Source organism: Neomonachus schauinslandi, chromosome 2 (assembly GCF_002201575.2).
Source record: "Neomonachus schauinslandi chromosome 2, ASM220157v2, whole genome shotgun sequence".
In the NCBI taxonomy this organism is placed as follows: Eukaryota; Metazoa; Chordata; class Mammalia; order Carnivora; family Phocidae; genus Neomonachus; species Neomonachus schauinslandi.
In genome coordinates this window covers 203,692,708-203,708,903 of record NC_058404.1, presented here as the reverse complement: position 1 = coordinate 203,708,903, position 16,196 = coordinate 203,692,708, and the positions used below count along the sequence as shown (strand labels likewise).

The 16,196-nt window shown below is 60.9% G+C and overlaps 3 protein-coding genes across 8 annotated transcripts in view; 1 reads left to right on the top strand and 2 right to left on the bottom strand.

Annotated features, from left to right (window-relative positions):
• The window catches only part of ATP5ME (ATP synthase membrane subunit e), a 17,319-nt gene extending 1,364 nt beyond the window's left edge, over positions 1-15,955 (bottom strand). Inside the window, exons 1-3 of the mRNA XM_021677742.1 lie at positions 15,946-15,955; positions 3,744-3,820; positions 481-578 (exon numbers count right to left, since the gene is read on the bottom strand). Of these exons, the coding sequence (XP_021533417.1) occupies positions 481-578; positions 3,744-3,810 (165 nt within the window). The 5' untranslated portion in view covers positions 3,811-3,820; positions 15,946-15,955. The remainder of the gene's footprint in view (positions 1-480; positions 579-3,743; positions 3,821-15,945) is intronic.
• GAK (cyclin G associated kinase) overlaps positions 1-16,196 on the bottom strand; it is a 364,833-nt gene that overhangs the window by 155,532 nt on the left and 193,105 nt on the right. The window lies entirely within an intron of this gene.
• MYL5 (myosin light chain 5) lies at positions 4,084-7,920 on the top strand. The gene is made up of 7 exons (XM_044913066.1): positions 4,084-4,097; positions 4,611-4,718; positions 4,908-4,983; positions 5,741-5,845; positions 6,302-6,380; positions 6,977-7,025; positions 7,351-7,920. The coding sequence occupies exons 1-7, from the start codon at positions 4,095-4,097 to the stop codon at positions 7,450-7,452; spliced, it is 522 nt and encodes a 173-aa protein (XP_044769001.1). The 5' UTR covers positions 4,084-4,094; the 3' UTR covers positions 7,453-7,920.

Sequence of the window (16,196 nt, the reverse complement as noted above, 5' to 3'; positions counted from 1 at the left end):
CGGTCCCCAGAGCGCGGGGACGGGGGGATGGGTCCCCAAACCGCGGGATCGGGGACGCAGGGCGGGAGTCCCGGGAGCGCGGGAACTGGGGAGAGAGTTCCCAGCCCGCGGGGTCGGGGGACGCAGGAGGGTCCTGCGAGCGCGGGGACGGGGGGGAGTTCCCAGCCCGCGAGATCGGCGGAGCAGGGCGGGGGTCCTGGGAGCGCGGGGAGTGCGGACCTGGGCGCGGGTTCCCGGGAGGGGATTCCCAACCCGCGGAGTCGGGGGCGTAGGGCGGGGGCCCCGAGAGCGCGGGCGGTGCGGACGGGGGCGCGGGTCTCGGGGAGGGGGTTCCCAGCCCGCGGGGTCGGGGGTGCAGGGCGAAGGTCCCGGGAGCGCGGGGAGTGGGGGGGTCGCATCCGCGGGGGCGCGGGTCCTGGGCTCTCTGGGGTCGTGCACGCGGAGCCGAGCACCCGGCGACGGCCGCAAAGCCTAGTTCACCTTGATGAGCGGGGAGACTGGCACCGGCGGCACCATCTTGTCCGTAACCTTCACGCCGGAAGCACAATCTGAGGAGGACGCTGCAAGGGCCCAGAAAGCTGCGGAGACGTAAAAGCGTACAAGGGCGAACGCATGCGCCGTCGGCGGCGAACAGAAGCAGGACGGCGCCCCCCGGTGGACGGAGGTGGAACCGCGTGCGCCCGCTCGGGGCGGGGACCACACAGGGCGCGCGGCTCGGCATGAGCTGCGCATGCGCGATTGCGGGAGAAGCAGGTGTCGGCTGGGCGGCGGGGGTGGGTTTTGCCCAGGGTGTAAAACCCGGCCTACCCTCATGTTCCCTGCAGCCTCTGACTTTGTCAGGCCAGGTTGAGCACCAGTGGAGCCCGCCCATTATAGGTCCAAATATTTGAAAAATAGAAGTCAGTCTCACAAAGTGTAAAGTAGATGGCTCTCTATCCTCCTGCAGTGCCTGGGCTCTCCTGTCACGGCCCGCGAGTCGGGAAAGGAGCCCCCACCCCCGCCCCGCGGCTGGAGAGGCCCACGGTCACCCCAGGTCAGCTGCCATGACCGCCCAGGAAGGGTCCATGGTCCGGAAAGGGGTTCGAGGTTTGGGGCTGGGAATCCAGGGTCCAGGGACTGTGTGTGACCTGAGTGCAGGCCTCCTTGCCCCAGGCCTCTCACCCAGTGGAGGGGAGGGGAGGGGAGGGGAGGGGGGGGGAGGGGAGGGGAGGGGTTGTGGCCAAGCCCTCTGGACTCAGGCCAGGCTTATCATGGTGGCCTCAGAACTTCTTCCTGGGACGGCGCTGCCTCGGGTGCCCCTTACAGCTACCCTTGCCCGCAGTCTCAGTCCTCCAGCAGAGCCGAGTTTCCTCACTGCAGGAGCCTCTCCAGCGCAGGGGTCTGGAGTCTTCCTGGGAAGAGCACCCTAGTAGAGCCTGCTCCCTGACTCCTGCCCTGGGGACCCTGCAGTCCCAAGCTCCAAGGTCCACCTCAACCAGGGCCTCAGGGACCACTGAGCCCCCAGATGGGCCCTCCTTCTCTCACTTCTGCTACTCACCGTGGGTGGGGGTAGGAGGCCACACCTGTGAGTTACTCTGAGTCCCACTCTGTCCCACTTCTGTGGTTAGCTCTGGCAAAGACATACCAGGTCACCCACAGGTGTGCAGAGGGGCTACCCAAAGATGGAGCGGTGGTGGCCAGACAGCTTCCCAACTGTGTTGGCTGTGCAGACACATGGTTCCCAAAACAACCAGGTGTGTGTTGGGGGTGGGGGGTGGTCTGGAAGGAGGACCATTCATCCCCTGGGCCCTGCACTGCTCCAGAAAGAAGCTCCCTGAGAACCAGAGCTCGGGGCTCACTAGGGCCCCCGGTATGCCAGAGGGGAGCCCGCTTTTCCTTAGTCTCCCAAACCCTCCTGTTTCCAAAGAGAGCTTAATGATAAATCTAAAGAGAATGGAATGCAGAGATGAAAACTGCAGGGCACAAAGCAGTTGCTCAGTAAATCTGCATGGAAGGGAGGTTCTTCCAGCCTCCTCCAGGGTCCTAGGCAGAGCCTACTTGCTCTGCAGCTTGCTCTGGAGTCCTGGCTCTAGCCCTCCGGCTGGGAAACTGGAAAATCACCTGTGTTCCTTCCTGGGCTGAGGGTGGGAACAGGGAGGCCCATCCTATAGGGCCACCAGGCCCTTCTCTGAGCTCTCTGAGGATCCCTGCCTGATGCCATCCACTGGTGCCTCTGCCAGGCCTGGGGTTGAGGGAAGTCCTTCCCAAGCCCCCTCATTACTCCCTGAGGAAGCTGTAAACACACACTGACCCCACAGGACACAAAATAAACCTCTTCAACCAACATGCCATGTGGTAATGCTGAGTGCACACCCCCCACTCCCACCCCACCCCCATTCTTGCCCTTGAGCATCTAGGCAGATGACCTCGGGTGACAAATATGTTTTCCCTTCCCTGGATATTAAAATAAACAAGACTCCTCAGCAACTCCTGCTTCCAGAATCAAAAATAAGTGTCTCTTGGGCTGAAGGTGAGGCCAAGGTGCTGGTAGGGGACCACCTAATGGTAGCTTCCAGTGGGGCGGGGTAGGGGGACCAGTGGGGGACACACATGCCCATATACACATGGGGAAGACCCCTGAAGCTGGGGGAGACTCGCTTTAGCCCTGGGCCCTTCCTGAGGGCTGAGGGGGTTCCCACCTGGCTCAGGACACTGGAACCGCCTGCTGACACCTCTGCACCTGTCAGGGCCAGCTGTCCACTTTGAATCCTGATATTCTCCCTGGAGCCAGGCTCCATGGCTATCTTTAGTGCTGCCAACCCAGAAAACCTCCCCAGGGGCTCTGCCAGTGTCTTCTGGCCTTCCCCACATCAGGGGCCTTCTGAGCACAGATCCTGCCTGTCTTCCCTTCTCAATGTTGTGGTCCCAATCCTACAGCCCTGCTAGGGTCTCTCCAAGCATCACAGTCAGACCCTGCCCAACTAGGAATGCAGCCCAGCCCAGGTCTCCCACATTAGTCACATGTTCTCCCTCTGGGAGTCCTCCAGGCCGAACCCAAGGGAGCCCCCAGGTCCCCGCAGTGGGTCATGCCTCCCCAAGTTCCACGGGGTGCCTGTTGTCCCATACTCATGGCAGGCAAATGGTGTCTGCCCCTGGGATCACATGTGGCAGCACCTCAGAGGTGTCATGTGACTGAAGGGGTGTGCCCCTGGGGGCAGGACCCCTGCCATGGTGGCACTCACATGTGATGTGGTTCCCAGAGGTGCCCTAGGGGACCCCTGCTGCTGATGCCTACCCCCGCCCATGGTACAGGAACAAGGGGCTCTGAGGGCTTGTTCTCCAGGTGTGAAACTGCAGTCCTGACTGCCCTCTTCATTCTACCCCCAGGCCTTCTCCTTCTGTTCAGCCTATAGACCCCCATCCTTTCCTGCCCCTAACCTGCACTCCCCGCAACCCAGGACTAGGGCACCCAGCCCCTGACCCTGTGGTGACCTCTAATATCCGGCACCAGGTCTCCCGCCCAGACTCTGCCTGCTGGGCTCTGCCTGCTGGGCCATGATGTAGTGGGGAATTTGGTCCAGGGCCCAGCCCATCTGGATGGCCCTCCATCCCAGAAATGTTATCCCCACTCTGTGCCAGGCAAGGAGCTCCCTGCCATGGGGATACCTAGGGCCCTGGGACTTTTCTGCCACTGAAGCAGAGAGGTGAGGGCGCACACAACATGCTCAGAGAACACTTGGTCACCAGCCCCCAAGGCCACTCACAGTGACTTTGTGCAAACCTAGGAAAGGTACTCCTTCTTCTGGCTCCTGCAGCCGCCCAGGTCCTCATGCAGGTGGCCCTGGAGATGCACAGAAAACAGGAGAACAAAGCCTTCTTGGTGAGCTGCCTGGGAAGCTGGGGGCCCTGCTGGGCAGAGCAAGATGGCAGCATCTGAGTCACCCGCCAGGTGCCAAAGCTCACTCTGCAGTTGTCCAGTCCCCAGGGTGGCCCTGGGCCTGTCCTTGTAGGGAGCGGCAGCCGGAGTCCGAGCTGTCCTGGGGGACTGGGTAGGAGTTTAAGACGGGTGACCTGGGCAAGGAGGTCACAGACCATCGCATCAGGCAGACCCAGGCATGGTGAGTGTGGCCAGGAGGCCACCGGGGCAGGATCGAGTGTGAGTGTGCATTTGGGACTGTGTGTACACATGTGTCGCCTACATGAGTGTGTTCTGTGGGAGTGTGTGTGCACAAGAGTTGAGTTTGTTTACATGTGTAAGGGTGTTAGGTGGGGAAGATCTGTGCCCCGTGGCTGCCTCAGTGACATCTGGGGCTGGAAGATGGAGGGTCCTGGCCTTCACACTGGAGGGATTCCTAGAACTGGCCCACCCACTTGCTGGCTACTTGCACAGTCCATTTGCTCTTTGGACATTCAGGCCCAGCTGGCTCCTGGCTGGATGGCAGATGGAGCAGGACAAAGCTCAAGACGAGCCCTGGGTACAGGGCTCTTAGGACCTTGTCGGGGCTGCCCCAGCCCAGGGACCCAGGTTTGGGGTCCCCCTGGAGCACCTAGTGCCATAGCCCACCTGTCCTCTGTGTCATCTTCCAAAACACCAGCCTGGAGACCCCTTAGCCTTGGTGTTCTCACATTAGGCCAGCAGGAAGACTAAGAAGAAGGAAGGGGGTGGCCTACGGGCCCAGAGGGCATCATCCAACGTCTTCTCCAACTTTGAGCAGACCCAGATCCAGGAGTTCAAGGAGGTGAGGCTTTGCCTTTGTCCCAGGACCCCTCCACCCAGTAACTCCTGCCCAAGGGGTCCCCTGTGAATCGTAATGCAGGTGACCAAAAAGACCCTACGTGAGCCTCACTCCAGACCCAGTGAGAATAGATGCCTGTCCTAACATGGTGTGGCCAGCCTGGCAACCCAGTGACCCTGGCCTCGGTTTCAGGCATTCACACTAATGGATCAGAACCGAGATGGCTTCATTGACAAGGAGGACCTGAAGGACACCTACGCCTCTCTGGGTAGGTGCCGTGGGACAGAGCTCTCTAGAACCCACCTCAGAATGTCCTCCAGTCCTGGAGAGCTTTGCTCTGTACCTGGGCCTTACAGCCTGACCTGACATCCCATTCCTCATGGGCTGCGAGGATGTGGGCTGGGCCTCCCCTAGGGGAGAAATCCCTCTGGTTTGATCAGGGCATCACAGAGTGGGTGGCACGGCCCAAGCATGGGTATCCTGGATGGGGAGGTTGGGACCAAAGCTCCAGGGAGGGGCTAACACCCCAGAGGGACACCACTGCATGGGGAGGCTTGTCCTCCTTCCCCCAAGCATGGTAAGGGAGCCCAGAAATAGAACTTGGAGGACGTGGAGGCCGGATCATGCCCCTCTGAAGAGCCAAAGGCTGGGCCTTTCTCCCTCAACTTCCCATCTGGGGGCATGTTCTCAGCCTGAGGCAATCCCAGGGGAGAACAGGTAGGTTTCTTTCCTCTGGGCCCCCTTACACCCAGGTAAGCAGATCACAGGTCTTCCTGGGCTCCATGCATGGCCTCTTCCTCCTCCTCAGCTGCCCATCTCCCCAGGGCTCAGGGTTTGGCGTTCTGCTGACATGCAGACCTGGGCCACCACAGCTGGGCCAAGTATCCCCCCATTGGCTCACCTCCCTCCTTCTGGCCTCCCCAACTTTGAATGATGGAGGTGGGCAACCAGTGGGGACAGCAGACACACCAATAGGACAGCCGGGGGGGTGTGACATTCCTGCCCATGCCTTGTATCGGCGACAGGCAAAACCAACATCAAGGATGATGAGCTGGATGCCATGCTCAAGGAGGCTTCAGGGCCCATCAACTTCACCATGTTCCTGAACATGTTTGGGGCAAAGCTGACAGGTAATAGCCATGGGGTGGTGAGCACCATGGGTCCAGGCTCCTCCCTGGCTAGGGGCAGCCCTCAGGCCAGTCTGCCAAGACAGACTGTTAGCTCCTAACACTTAGAAATCCAGACATTTCACATAAAAATCCAGATTTTCAGATTTGCTGAAAAGCCCTAGGACCTGACATTCTGGCACCCACATCTGTGGGTCACACACCCAGGGGGCACATGAGCTCAACCTTCCTCCTGTCTGCTTCGTGGTGATAGTCTCTGTCCTTCACTCATTGAGCACTCACTCCACTTTTGGGCCTGGGCAGGATGCTGGGGACCCCCAGAGTAGTCCCCTCAGAGTGGGAGCTGCAGGGTCTCCCAGGTGCTCAGGAGCTGCACGGTCATTCAGGCCAAGCCTTGGGGTGGCCCAGAGCAGGACTGGAGCCCTAAACAGCCCAAGGTTCAAGGCCTTTTGTGGGCAGGTACGGATGCCGAGGAGACCATCCTAAATGCCTTCAAGATGCTGGATCCCGATGGCAAAGGCAGCATCAACAAGGACTAGTGAGTGTGGCTACAGGCACCTAGACATCTCCCCTGAGGGATGCCAAGCCTACCTCCCCTCACCCCACCCCAATCTCCAGGCCTTGGGCTGCCTGCCCCAAGATCCTGAGTCCCTCAGGGTAACTGAGGACAAAACCAGTCTTGCCTACACAGGGCTGGGCACCCAGGGACTCAGCTGGTCACCACCACTTGGACCATCCCTGGGTCTTTAAGTCCTTTTGGGGGCTAAATCAGCCAAGTGGGCATATTTGGTGTACCAGGCACTTGCCTCTAATCTCCCACAGTCTCCTCCCTGCAGATGGAGCCCCCCGCCCCACCAGGGGTGGTGACCCCTGAGCGTGTGAGTCAGGAAAGACTCCCTGATGACCACTCCCTGGTGCCCAGGCTTTAGCCAGGCTTCTGAGAGGCACTTGTGCTGTGAGTGGGTGGGATTGAAGGGTGAGCAGACCCCCGCCTTGGGGTATCCCACAATGGAAGAGCCAATGATGTGAACTGACCCAAGTCATGGGGCTCCCTGGGGCCACCCCTCCAGTTCTTCCCCCGCCAATTCCTTTCTTCAGTGCAGCCTAATTAGGCTCCTCCCTCCTTGTCCTCAGCATCAAGCGGCTGTTGATGTCCCAGGCAGACAAGATGACCGCTGAAGAGGTTTGGCCCACTCTGCCCTCCCCCAACTTCCTTCCCCCATGCCCCTCTGTGAAGCTCAAGGATAGCCCTCTGGGCTCCAGGGGGTGGGCAGTTAGCTAGGGGGATTCACCCTGGGCCCCCAGAGGCTGCAGCAATGGGGTGGGCAGTATACCCCAGCCCTGCCCCTGGCTCTGCCGTGTGATTCCCCCCCCACCTCCCTTTCCCCCACCCCCACAAGCAAAAACAACACTGGAGCTGGCTGGAGTTCAGTGCCTGTAATTCATCAGACCATTTGCTCCTTCCCCTCGTCCCTGGGCCTGACTCCCCCAACCATACCGGCTTGCAGGTTGACCAGATGTTCCAGTTTGCCACCATCGATGCTGCAGGCAACCTGGACTATAAGGCACTGAGCTACGTGCTCACCCACGGGGAGGAGAAGGAGGAATGAGGGGCATCTCCTCCATCCGCACCCGGGCTGCAGCCAGTTCAATAAACATGAACCCACAAACCTGCCTGCCAGTGTCTGCAGAGGGAGAGGTGGAGGGGTCCACCTGCGGATGGGAGGGTCTGCAGGTGGGAAACCTCTACCTGGGGGTGGGAGATGTGTCTGCCGTGGTGGGGAGAGTTTGGGGGAGGGTCCACTGGGGGTGGAAGTGTTTGCTTGGAACTGGGAGAGTCTGGAGGGGAAGGGTCTGGTGGGGGCAGGAGCATCGATCTGCCTGTAGGGCCCTCCCTCTGCTTCCCCCTCCCAGCCCAGCCTGACCCCACCTGCTGTCCTGGCACTCATGCTGGGAGTCAGGTCACTCAGTGGTCCACAGAGGTGGAGAAAAGCTATGGGTTGGGATTCCTCAAGGAAGGCATTTCTCACAAGTGTCCATTCCAGACTCAGTCATGCCGGGGCCCTCAGGACTCCCAACCCCTCCAGCTCCCCACCAGCCCTTGTCCCTCATGCCAGGTCCATCCCCACACACTGCTCCTGCGCCAGCCACCACCCTGGGTCTGGCCTGGCCCCTGGGGCACCTGCCTGGCCAGTGGCTGCTTGTCCACACAGCACCAGCAGTTCATGCTATAACCACAGGGTCTCCCCTAGGCCATCCTGCTGCGCTCTGGGTGTGCCGAGGACTCCAAGGCCCCCTGGCATCTGCGGGATGCTGTCCCAGGGTGACACAGGAGCCCACCCCTCTGGCCTGGCCTCCCCTTCAGGTCCCCAGGACCACTTCTTGATGCACCAACTGCTCTTTTGGCTTCCAGAACTCTGCAGGGACCCCGGTGACCTCTCTGCAAGTCCTGGGGGCTCCAGCGGCTCAGGGCTCCCCCGAACAAGCAGGTAGGGCCAGGAGAAGGGCTCTAGGAATGAGTTGCCCCTGAGCTTCCTACAGTCCATGCTGGAGGTCGTGGGGGTGTGGCCGAGTGGAGCCTCAGGGGGCGGCTGCCGGGCAGGGCGCGTGATCTGCAGCCTCTGGGGACGTGTCCTCCTGGATGGAGTGGCTCTCATTGGCCTCAGCCTGTCGGCGCCGGTACCGGGTATGGAAGAAGAACACCAGGAAGCAGCTGAAGAGGGTGCACAGGCCAGCCATCAGCAGCATGGACACTAGGGAGACACAGCCCAGCTCTGTTCTGAGGCTTGCCCAAGCAGCCAGAGCTCCCCACCCCTGACCCAGAGTAGCCACAGAGCTAGCAGAACCCCAACTGACCCCACTAGCCATGACCAGAGTGCCCTGGAAACAGGCCCTGAGGGCAGTTCACAGACCCAGGTGTGGTGAGCTCCAAGGTCACCGGTACAGAGTCTGCAGATGTGGCCGTCCTCACCCCCGTCTCTCTCGGCCTCTCTGTCTGTCTCTTTCCCTGATCTCATTTTAAAACGACTCACATGGGGTTTAAATGTTGGGCTTTCACCAGGGTCTCAGGGCTGCTCTCACCATAGTGAGCCTTGGAGGGGAAAGGTCAGCCTTGTTGCCCTCCGACACCCCCCCCGCACCCCTGCCCCTTGGGTGCCCTGCACATGCCAAGGAGAGTGAAAGGTGCCAAAAGAAAGGGGCCCATGGAGGGGAGGTTCCAGGGCTGGAGAGGGTGGTGGGGAGCCCAGGCACTGACCTCCTCGCTTGTGCCCTTGGGGGCTCTATGCAGGCGGGGGCACTCACCCATCCAGTCCAGTGGGCCCTGGCCATCCTGGCAGGTGGAGACGGACGGCTCCGCGCGACGTGTGGTCAGGCCAGTCAGCAGGACCATGACGAGCACACCCTCGGCCTGCCTGGACAGCCACAAGGCCTTCAGCCCTGCCCCGGGCACTGCTCAGTACTCACATGGCCATTGGTCACTCTGAGGGCAGTGTCCTGTTCTGGCCCATGTGGGCACAGCAGCCAGCCCAGGGCAGCACACAGCTCAGAATGTGGTGGCCTCTGCCCGAGCAGGCAGGTCACCCACTGTGTAGCCTGGGGCGGGGCGAGGAGAAGGTCTCTGGGGTCCCCAGGAAAGTGGTGGAGGGACAGACACTCACCCCAGCACGATGACCAGGCCTGCTGCTGCACCCTCCCCCACAGGGAAGGAGCACTCAACGGCGAGCTCCATGGCAATGGGCGCCACCGAGAAGCCAAAGAACCCCAGCAGTGAGCAGAGGGCAGCCAGCGCGAAGGTCTGTCCCTGCAGCTGAGACACCTGAGGGGCAGCGAGCCACACAGAGGGACAGGGCAGCAGTCAGAGTGCACAGCCCCGGACACCCAGGCCCATCCAGGCCCTGCACCAGCACCCTCTCTCAGCTGAGCAGGGAGCAGGGATGGGGCAGTGCCCAGGGTCAGGGGGCCACCCCAGTGGGCAGTGCCCAAGCCTGAGAAGGTCTGAATGTCTGCTTTGACCCATTTGTCAGCTGCCCTGCCCCCAGAGCATCCCACCTGCATGCCTGTAGGGTGGTCTTGGTTCAAGCGGACTCTCACCAGGGCAAAGGCCACGCAGACCATGGAGGTCAGACAGAAGCCAATCTTGACAGCTTCAGTGAAGTGCTTGGTCCGGTCCACATACAGGCTGAGAACCAGTGCCCCCAGGACTCCAAACCCAATGAAGAGAGCCCCGCAAAGGCCTGCAAATTCCTGGAGGAGAGGAGGTCAGGGGCGCCCCACCACTGGGTCACGGTGCTACCAGGGCCCCAGGAGAAGGAGCCCATCCTCAGGGCATACGCCATCACCGAGAAGCCCATGGCAGGGTGACATGGAAGGCTCAGCTGCATGGTTAGCCATGAGTGAGGGACGGCATGTCCTCCCCTGCAGGTGCCTCTTTCCTATGGCACCCCACCCCGGGAACTCAACAATTGCTAAAGGAAAGGGCCTCAGGGCCCGTGTGCTCCTCATGAGTTGGGAACACACCAGGCCTGAATCCCACACCTAGGGCTGATGCCAGACAGCAGAGGGCAGGGTCAGAGATGCTATGAGCAGAGCAAGGCCCTCCCAATCTCCAAGTATCAGAAGAGGACCCTTCCCTGGAGACCCGCAGGATTGGGCCGTCCTGACTGGGGCATTGGGAAAGACAGTGAAAAGCACCACACAAAATCCCAGTACTTCTTTGGGCACCGCCACCACCCCTCCCCAGGGCCACGACCCCACCATCAGACTGTATTTGGCACCTGCCACAGCGTTTCACACACAACATCTCAATACCACCCACAAGAGGAGGTTACCCTGTCCAGGCGTGGAAACCCAGTGTCTGGGGCAGACAGCCTTCAGGCTAACAGTAATGGCCCCCCAGCCCCTCCTCGCCCAGGAGAGGGGGGCTGGGTGGAGCCAGCACTCACGTTGGAGTAGCCCTTCACACAAAGGACCTGCTCCAGGAGGACCGAGAAGCTGGAGAAGATGCCGATGCCGCCCCCGAAACACACGGCGAGGATGATATAGGCTCTGTTCCGCAAGAGCTGGAGGAGAAGACACCGCTCAGCAAGGAGCCCCAGCGGGATACTCAGGATACCCCAGCAGGGCCTGTCCTGTCCCCCTTCCCCTCCTCAGCCTCCTCCCTGCACCAGGTCACCCCCGCCCTGGATCCCACAGCACTAACCAGCTTCAGCCCATCCAGGAAATTCTCTGAGGTGGAGTGGGCGGCCCCTGCAGAGGGTGGGCTAGGAGGTACGCTCTCCCAGAGGCAGGCAATGGCCAGGAGACAGGCAAGGCCGGCAGGGATGATATAGATGCCCAGCTGGGGAGAGGGCATACCTGAGTGTGTGTGTGTGTGCGTGCATGTGTACGTGCATGGGGCTTCACACCCACTGTTCTGGGCACACTGCCGCCTTGCCCACAGACAAAGGCGAGCCCCAGGGCCTGCTTTGCTTTGCTTCCTCTAGAACCCTGGCTTTCAAAATATCACCCATAGATGACTCCCACAGTGACACCCTTAGCCAGCCCTCTCCCAGGGCCCCAGACTCACCCATTCAACCGCCAACTGAACCTTCCTGCCGGCCTTCGTGAATGACCCCAACACGTACCCAGCTGCACAGCTGGAACCCCTGCCCTTCCAAACCCGGCCTGAGCCTGCCCCCGCTCCCCAACCCAACCCACCTGGACACCGCAACCACGCCTTTGGCTCCCCGAGCCTCTGGACCAGGTCAAATCACTCTCCCCTTAGACACTCCCAGGGTTTCCAATGCCAACCACCTGCCCCCTGGGTTGGCCCTTCCCTCCATCCTTCCTTTGCTCAGCAGACACACTGGCCTCTGGCTGCAGCCCCCACCCCTCGCCCTCACGTCCACCTCAGGCACGTGGGAAAATCCTGCGTGCACCAAGTGCACTTGCCGATGTGGTCACGGGGAGGGGCACGTGCACACTCACAGACAGGTGTGGGCACACATGCACACGCACGTGTGTGTGTGCCCCATGAGCTCCCTCACCATCATGGGGATATCCTCCTCCCTCTTCACCAGGGCAGGCGATAACAGGTTGGCCACCAGGATGCCCAAGGGGTTTGCTGGATGGACAGATGGAGACACGTGTCCGCCCAGCCGTGGCCAGGCCTGGTCCCCAGCCCACAGCCAGAGCCCTTTGCCCTCTGAGAGCTGGGCATGCAGAGGTACCAGGACCCACTCACTAAGCCACAGAAGACCGTCAGCCTCAGCCCTGCCACTCACACATGGTGCCGATCATGTTGGCTGTGGCTCGCTGGTGCTCTGGGAACCACAAGGCAGCCAGCTTGGCCGGAGAGAAGATGACCAGGGTCTGTGCCAGGGCACAGAGGCTCTGCCCACCCATGAGGAAGGGAAATGGGTCCTGGATCTCGATGAACAGGAAGGGCAGGGTTCTAAACACACTCCCAGCCAAGTTCAGCCATGCGCACACGATGGTCTGTAGGGATGGGGTCAAAGCACTGCCTGGCCAGCCCAGACTCCCCTCCCAGCACCCTGGCCCCTGCCCTGCCACCCGAATGGCTCTGCCTGGAGACCCCTGGGGAAGAAGCAGTGGCTCTTGAGCCCTGACTCAAGGACCCTGCCCCCATCTAGGAGAGAGCCCTGGCGTGGGGTCTAACTCACTGCCCAGCGGAGCCCAACAGAGTCCAGAACCCAGATGGCCACCACACCAGACGGGATGGACACCACAAGGTAGATTAGCGAAAGCCAGTTGATCTGCTTGGTGGAGAGGAAGAAGTGGTGGGCAATCGTGTCGGCCACGGGCGCGAAGCTGAGCCACAGCTGTGGATACACACTGGTGTCAGACCGGGGGGCAGGGGCCACAGATACCCCAGCCACCTGCTGGCCCAGGCTTGGCCAGCCAGCCTGAGGGAGGGGGTGTCTGGCAGTCCCATAAGGGCCAGGGTCTTCACCCAGTCACCTCCGAGGGGATGCACCTGGTGGGGGGGTCAGACAGTGTGCCTGGGATAAGGGGCAGCCCCATCCTGCAGACACGGTCCTAATGGTTAGACAGAGGCAGAAGACCTGGCCAGAGCCTGCAGGACCGTGAGCCCCACCAAGACTGACTCTCTAAGAAGGCCCAGAGGGCTGTCAGTGAGAGGCTGATGACTGCAGGGGGAAGAGAAGCTCTATATGGTGAGTGGGCATGAAGGGGTCTAGACCAGGTGCTGGACGGCACTGGGGCCTGGGAGGGTAGAAAAGGGGGTCCTGATGAGGGGAGCTGGTGGCCCTGCCACCCCAGTCGCATAGATGTGTAGACTGCCCAGATGGCTGGGCAGAGGAGCACATCTGTGGTGAACACCCAGGTAGATAAGGGTAGGAAGTAGGGTGGGCCTAGAGCCATTGAAGGGATAGTGGAAGGGATGTTTCCATGGAGGGGAGAGAGGACAGAAAGAGGCCCAAAGGTATCTCCAGCTGGTCTAGAAACTCGGTGACTGAGACCCAGGTGGAAACACCTGGATTGTGTGCTGGCCCTGCCCATGGCCAGCCCACCTGTCCTACAGGAGGTAAGACCCTCCCTGACAGCCTGACAAGTGATATCTCCCAGCCTTAGGTGCTGTCAAGCAGTGGGACTCTTAACCCCACAGACCTTCAGCAAACAGTACGTTCGATTAGGTCAGTGCGGAAGACTTCCTGGAGGAGGTGACACACTGTCTCCTCCCTCAAGGATGGGTGAGAGGAGGGGCTCTCCAAGGCAGGAGAGAGATGGGAAGCAGGCCAGCGATGGACCAAAGACAAAGGTACCACAATTCAAAGTTCACAATCACTGCAACTCTGTGAGACCGGGAATGCAGAAGCTGGCCCCAGACCACACCCTCTGTGGTGAGGCGGGTGAGATCCAGGCTTGCTGACCCAAGCAGATACTGACTGCAGAGCCTCACATGACAGAGAACTTGGGCAACAGCTGCCTTTTCTTCCTTTTTTCTTTTTTAGGGGCAAAGCAGAGGACAGATCTTCCAGGTACAGAAAGAGACCCCATGCAGGTCCAGCTGCTTCCTGCCCAGCCTGATCCAGCTGAGAGAAAGCATGGTATCTGTTCTCTAAACCTGCCCTGCTGAGCCAAGCCCATTCCTTGTTCCTCCCCAGGTTTGTGGCCGGCAGAGCAGAGACAGGTCTAAACTGTGCCAGACAACAATGTGTCCCCAGTGCAAAAGAATTCCCTTCAACCTGCTCCCAGCTACCTCCCTTTGAGCACGCCAATAGCTGCCCTGCATGCTGGCTCCTGCCCAGACCACTGGGCCGTCTCCTCGCACCACTTTGGGGCCCCCCAGACCTCACTCCAGGCACTGCTCCACCTGCCTCTGACCCTGCCCTCTCAGAGCCCGGGACCTATGCTCGCCCAGCTGCAGACGAAGTACACACGTGGACTTGGATGGGGTAAGACTGATGGTCAGTGCTCGCTGTGGTGACCAGAGCAGGGATCACAATTCCTGGTGAGAGTCCTGTTTGCTCCATAATAACTCATGGACTGAAGGGGAGTGAGCAGGATGCTGCCTCAGTGTCCAAGGGAGTTCTTGAGGCCACTCATGATACTCATCCACTCTCAGACTCATCAAAGCAGTTTTAGGGGCTGAAGGAGACCCCTGCTCTGTGTCCTTAGACCACTGCACCAAAAACCAATTCTGGCTTCCTAGCCAGCTAGACAGGGACCTGGTGGAGGCCACAGTGGTGAGTCCCACAGAAAAAAGGTTTCCAGACTCACAGCAGACTTCAGCCCAGGCCATGGACGCCACGAGTCGCGGCACAGGGCTGGCTCTCCATACCCAGTCTGGCAAGGAAAGGAGGAAAAAGGTCCTGATCAGTTTGGAATAACATCCAAGAGTGGCTGCTGCTCAAGAACTTCCCTGAGGCAGTGTCTGCCCAGAATGTCCATACCTGCCTGCCGATCCCTGCTCATGGGTCTGAACTTCTTGATTGTCCCTCGGCCACTCACAGCCTCCCCCAGCTGTGGATCCTGCTGCCAAGGTAGCTTTTCATTACATGATTACCTGGCGCCCAAATGCTGCCTGACCAGTCCCTGGGGTTCTGTGGCAAGCTGAGCAGTCATGGGCAAGTTCCTTCAGGCACACTCAGGAGGTAGAGGTGGCAGCACCAAGGAAGAGATATGAAGGGTGGCCCAATGGAGTGTGTGACAGCACGGCAGCCTGACCCCATGAGCAGGTGGCCAGGTGAGGGTCAGGTATGGGAAGACTAGCTCCAAGCCCTCCCTCCATTCAAGTGCCCGTGGGTGTCTGTCCAAGGGGCAAGGGGCTGGGGGCAGCAAAAAGTTCACTCCACTGAGCCCACTGTATGTGATGGGCTGGGGAAAGAGGGGCCCAAGCCCCTGGGCAGAACTGGGGGCTCAGGGGTGAGCTGGGGAGAAGCAGGTTGGGAAGCTGGGCCCCAGTAACTGGTAGATCCTGTTCTCAGTGGCTGATCAACTGGTCTCAGGGGCTGAGTCCCTGCCAGCAGTGGGAACCATTCTAGAACAGGTAACCAGTCACTGGAGACCCCAGCTGGGGAGCTATAGAGAGACTGGGTGTACAGATAAGGAAGCCTCCATACTGAGTCACGGCACAGGTCCAGGGCACAGGTAAGCAAAGGCGGCTGGGCCCTGCCCTGCCTTGTGGGAGTGGGCTCGGGAGTCCGGAGACGGACGGCGGGAGCCAGATCATGAGGCCTGTTGCCAGCTGTCGGGTCTTCCAGAAGGGAGTGGGGCCACTGGAAGACCCCTTTTCAGCTATGACAGTGACTCCCGCGTCGTCCTGAAGCAGGAGAGGGATTCCTTCGAAACCACTATAGGTCACAGGAACGAGGCTCTGACACCCCGAGGGCAGACGCTAGCCCCTTTGCTCCCTGTGCAGCCAGGAGGAGGGCCTCTGGTCCCGCGCCTCCGCACCCGCTGAGGTCGCTGGCTTCCTCACTCCCAGCGGTGCCACTGTCCGGTCGGGGTCCTTACAGACCGAGACCCCTGGGCGCACTGGGACGCGGGAAGGTGGGAGGAGCGCGATGACTCGGACTGGGGCCCAGCTCGGCCCGGCCCGCCCCCCGCCCCCGCCGAGAGGCAGCCCCAGACCCCTGTACCGTGGCGTTGGAGAAGTTGAGCAGGCTGAGCACCAGCAAGAAGACCCAGCGGCGCGCGTAGGCGCGGTAGCCCAGCAGCGCGCCCAGGGCCGAGGTCGCGTCGGCCCCCGGCCGGTACTCCCCCGCTCCGGCCATCGCCCGCCGCTCCCGCCGCTCCCGCCGCTGAGTTGAGCAAAGCAGCGCCTGGGCCGGGACCGCCCTGGGAGGTGGTGCCAGGCGCGCGGGGCGGAGCGCTCGGGATCAGTCCCAGC